Raw genomic sequence first — 5,219 nt, 5'->3', positions numbered from 1 at the left:
AACTCACTATTTGGCCTAATATACAGAGCTCTCATCACAGTAGGCCAAGTTTACAGGGCTCTTGAATATTAAGCCTAGAAGGTGATGGTGTCTATCTATTTAGCCTATTATGCAATATATTTTTTTTTATTATATATTAGAGAGTAGGGTGTATTTTTGTAGAATCAAGTAAAGGTTCGTCAGGAAGACATAGCGGGATGTAGACAATGTTGACGTCATCAAAGTGATACCTATTGATAACTGAAGGTATAGGCATCATAACATCTTAACCCATCTAACCCCCTGTTTTTTTTAATAATAATAATAAAAATAATAATAATAATAATAATAATATATGAAATATTTACATATACTATAATATTATATACACTTAAAAAAAAAGAGAATGAGCGTATAATTTAAATTGGTTGAAGCTTGTTTTTTCCACACTCACAGTTATTAAAGAACATTATATAAAATTCTCTATTTATTAGGTATAAAATATTAGAGGGGGGGGGATAGGATATTTTATTATATAATAAGATATTAACGTATCATGGTAAACTAACGGGCAATATGAAAAGAGGCATTGAAATTTTATAAATCTTTAACATTTTAAAACATGTTAATTTATCTGTTGTTCTTATTTGTTTCCTTGATGAATGAAAACATATCTTTAAAGATTCACCTGATGATGACTATTAAGATGATTTTTCATATTAATATATTGGATGAATCCTTTAGCACATGTAGAGCACTTAAAAGGTTTCTCACCAGTATGGATTTTCAAATACTTTTTCAGACTAGTAGGGTAGAGGAATTCTTTAGCACATGTAGGACATTTAAAGGGTTTCTCACCAGTATGGATTTTTAGATGCTTTTTCAGACTAGTAGGGTAGAGGAATTCTTTAGCACATGTAGAGCACTTAAAAGGTTTCTCACCATTATGGATTTTCTGATGTGTCTTCAAATTATTTTTAACTTTAAAATGTTTACTACACATAGGACACTTAAAGGGCTTCTTCTCTGTATGTACTACCAAATGTCTAATCAAACTTGATTTAAAACTAAAAATTTTCCCACATGTAGTACACTTGTGAGGTTTTTCGCCTGTATGAACTCTCATATGTATCTTTAAGGTGCGTAACCCTCTGAATTTTTCCCCACATGTAGTACACTTGTAAGGTTTTTCGCCGGTATGAACTCTCATATGTATCTAAGGTGCATAGACATCTAAATTTTTCCCCACATGTTGTACATTTAAAGGATTTCTCACCAGTATGGATTTTCAGATGATTTTTCAGACTAGTACGGTAGATGAATCTTTTAGCACATGTAGGACACTTAAAGGGTTTCTCACCATTATGGATTTTCTGATGTGTCTTCAAACTATTTTTATCTTTAAAATGTTTACTGCACATAGGACACTTAAAGGGCTTATTCTCTGTATGTTTTACCAAATGTCTAATCAAACATGATTTAAAACTAAAAATTTTCGCACATGTAGTACACTTGTAAGGTTTTTCGCCTGTATGAACTCTCATATGTATCTTTAAAGAGCGTAGCCCTCTGAATTTTCCCCCACATGTAGTACACTTGTAAGGTTCTTCGCCCGTATGAACTCTCATATGTATCTTTACTGAGCTTAGCCATCTAAATTTTTCCCCACATGTAGAACACTTATAAGGTTTTTCGCCCATATGAACTCTCATGTGACTCTTTAAGGAACTTAGCTATCCGTATTTTTCACCACATGTAGTACACTTGTAAGGTTTTTCGCCCATATGAACTCTCATATGACTCTTTAAGAAGCATAGCCATCTGAATTTTTTATTGCAACCTGAACATTCATAATGTTTCTTCTCATTATTTATTTTCGGGGGCCTTTCTTTGTGATGTTGTGATTGAAATGTTGGTAATGATGTAGTAGACTGTAAAGTTACATTGGACTGTTGTATTTGCTGATGAGAAGAATCTGAAAATGATTGGGGCATTTTTATATAGTACTTATATGATTACCCCCCCCCCCTCTCCATATACAATAAGGAAAACTAAAAAAAATATGTACAACAGATAAATGAAAATGGTTAAAAACTGTTCAAGGATTTATAAAATTCCTCAATTACCTCCATTGTTTCATACATGCTCTTCGTTCAATTATTGATATTATTTCCAAACAACTTATTCTGATACCGGATGAGTAAGATTCTTAAAACAATTAAAGTTTAATCAAAATGGAAAGAGACATTCTCATATTTCCGACCCCCCTCTTTCCTTTAGTAAAAATATATATAATTCTATAATATATATATATATATATATATATATATATATATATATATATATATATATATATATATATATATATATACATATATATATATATATATATATATATATATATATATATATATATATATATATATATATATTATAAATTATAATATATTACAATTCCCTCGGTTTTTCATAGATGATCACATCATTATAAGAAGCAGTTGGGGTCTTGGATAAGCTAATAAGCACATTAAAAATAATAATCTACAGTTCATTTCCATTAGAGATTTCATGAGTTTATCTAGAAGAAAATACGCGATCGTTTACCTGGCCCGCCAGGCGATGATCACCACCGCACCCTACAGTAAGTGGGCCTGGCATTTCTTGTGAGCGCCCATCCCTCACTGAAACAACTTATGAATATAGTGAGTATAAAGCCCTGTGGGACTCCACTGGTGCCTTTGCTATGCCAATCGGAGGTCTCACCCATATTGCTTAGACAGTCCCTTATCACTTAGTAGCACCCTTCCAGTTTCTTTTACCTGTTTCTTCAACTTATGTACAAGCCTCTGTGTCAAAGGCTTTCCGACAGTCCAAAAAAATGCAGACCACTCATCCTTCTTTTTCTTGCTTAATTTTTGTCACCTGATCGTAGAATTATATTATACCAATAATTTAAAAAATGAGTGAAATAGTTAAAACAATCTTGAATACTATAACATTCCTAGATGACGGTTCCTCGGGTTTGAGAGAACGTATATTCATAAAAACTCTTATTAACAATTTTGTTGTTGTGAATGATGATGATAAAAGAATGATTCTATTATTGAATAAAATGCTTCATTTGTTTACTATCTCTGATCGATATATTAAATTAATAACCGAAACATATCCTCTTAAGAGTCGGAATTAACAAAAACAAACAATAGCTCATTTTAATAAAAAATGTAATGAATGCGAGAATGAAAAAAGTGAATTAGAAATTAAATGTGGAAATCAAGATGCCACAATAACAGATTTAAATACAAATGTGAGAGATTACTATTAAACTTACTATTGTGCAGCTTTCAGAGAAATTAGGAGACCAAGAAAATGAAATAGAGAATTTAAAGAAGGAAAATTCAACTCTTCAAGATAATCAAAATAAATTTAAAAATAACCTAGAAGATCGAAACAATACTGAATTAATGAAGCTTAGAATCCAATACGATGATGAAAAGAAACAGTATGAAATAGAATATGCATTTATGTTATATGAGAAAGACAGACAAATTCAACATATCTCGGAAGACAAAGACAAACAAATAAAAGACTTAGCTGATGAAAAAGAAAAACTAACCAATTTAATAAATTCAAATAATACTAGAATAAGATCCAAATACGTTACACTCGAGAATGACCTAAAAACATGTAAGCAACAATTAAATAGTGCACTTGAACAATTAACTATAAGTTGTCAACAACAACAAGAATTATATAGACAAATAAATACAAATTTAATGTCTCTTGAAGAATACCAACTAAAATTAGCCACATGTGAAAACGATATAACGAACCAGAATATGCAATTTCTGGAATGCCAACAAGCCCTACAAAAATGCAAAGATGATAAACTATCAGAAAAAGAAGAATATAATAATTTATTAGTATCCCAAAACCATTATGTTCAGGAATGCCAACAAAAACTACTAGATTGTGAAAATTCTAAAAAAATCAAGTATGATGAATATAATACATTAGTAAAGAATATAAATGAAGCAAATAAATATAATATTGTAACATTAGAGCGACTTTATGCAAAACCTACATTATCGAATAGCGATATAATTCATTGTTTTTCAAGCATATTTCCTTTAGATGATGATGAATCGAAAGCAACAGGAAAATCACAAATTGAAGCAATAATAAGTTCATTCATCAGTTGAATACCGAATGTGATAACTACATTCACGGAGATCGTGAAAAGGACATTAGAGACAGGATTTCCCGTTTAAATAATATTAATAATAATGATCCACACCAAAATAATAATATACTTAATATTTTTACTATTGAGGAAGAAAGAAATTTATTTAATCAAATATTAGAAAAATTTAAAACTAATATTATCGATGAAACAGTATATGAACACGAACGTCAAATAATGCCCTATGTAAATGAAAATGTTAATTTAAAACGCCAATTAGACGAACCTAATTATGTTGCAAAATTGTTAATAGACGTGGTGGCATCAATAGTTTTAGTTAAAGAAATTATAATAAGACAAATTGTTGACCTGGAAAGATATCATAAAGGAACGAATGAGGAAGTTATAAAAGTTTATACAGTTGTTACTATTATATATACATTATTCCAGAAGGAAATAAGGCAAGATTTGAATACAAATAATGTACAACACTTTTATTACATTATCTCGAACGTGATTCGTAAGTCTGTTATGGCCCTATTGGGTCGCAACCGGGTTCTTCTCTGATGTTATTAGAGTTTGGGTATCCGGCCCCAAGTTAGTAGTGGCTTTCAAGGGGTGTGTTCCGTAACGCAAGTAAATTAAAGGGGAAGGGATACAAATGCACTGCTTTTGTATATATATTGCTACCACCACCATAAAAAAATATATCACAGTCACATACAGGGTTGTTATAACTACACTTATTATATACAGATTAGTCTTCCTCTGAAGACACAGGATGCTCCACGGTGCTCAAGATGAGTAGCCCTGGTTCTCTTCGTCGTGGCCCACGATGAATCCTCTGATTCTATCGGCGAATCTACCCTGGCCACAGGCCAGCCAAATCACAGTCCCATTGGGTGCACCATCGTGGAGGCCTTCAACCACAAATCCAGCCTGTAGCTGGCAGGTTCCAATCAGCTCCGCTGTGTAGGCCACTCCACGACCGATACTAGGGTAGCGAGCCCTAGGCAGGAGCCTCGTGTGATTCCGCAGATCACTCTCCTCTCTCCGC

The 5,219-nt window shown here is 31.9% G+C and overlaps 1 protein-coding gene across 1 annotated transcript; it reads right to left on the bottom strand.

The window, feature by feature from the left end:
- Positions 1-655: 655 nt before the first annotated feature.
- Positions 656-2,746, bottom strand: LOC138363873 (zinc finger protein 83-like). Its single transcript, XM_069323342.1, has 4 exons — positions 2,743-2,746; positions 1,923-1,954; positions 1,518-1,712; positions 656-1,195 (listed from the first exon to the last, which is right to left on the bottom strand). Exons 1-4 carry the CDS (start codon positions 2,744-2,746, stop codon positions 656-658), a joined length of 771 nt encoding a protein of 256 aa, XP_069179443.1.
- Positions 2,747-5,219: the final 2,473 nt, after the last annotated feature.

This window comes from Procambarus clarkii, chromosome 1 (assembly GCF_040958095.1).
Source record: "Procambarus clarkii isolate CNS0578487 chromosome 1, FALCON_Pclarkii_2.0, whole genome shotgun sequence".
Lineage (NCBI taxonomy): Eukaryota > Metazoa > Arthropoda > Malacostraca > Decapoda > Cambaridae > Procambarus > Procambarus clarkii.
The sequence above is the reverse complement of the archived record's forward strand: the minus strand, read 5'-3'. Positions and strand labels throughout refer to the sequence as shown.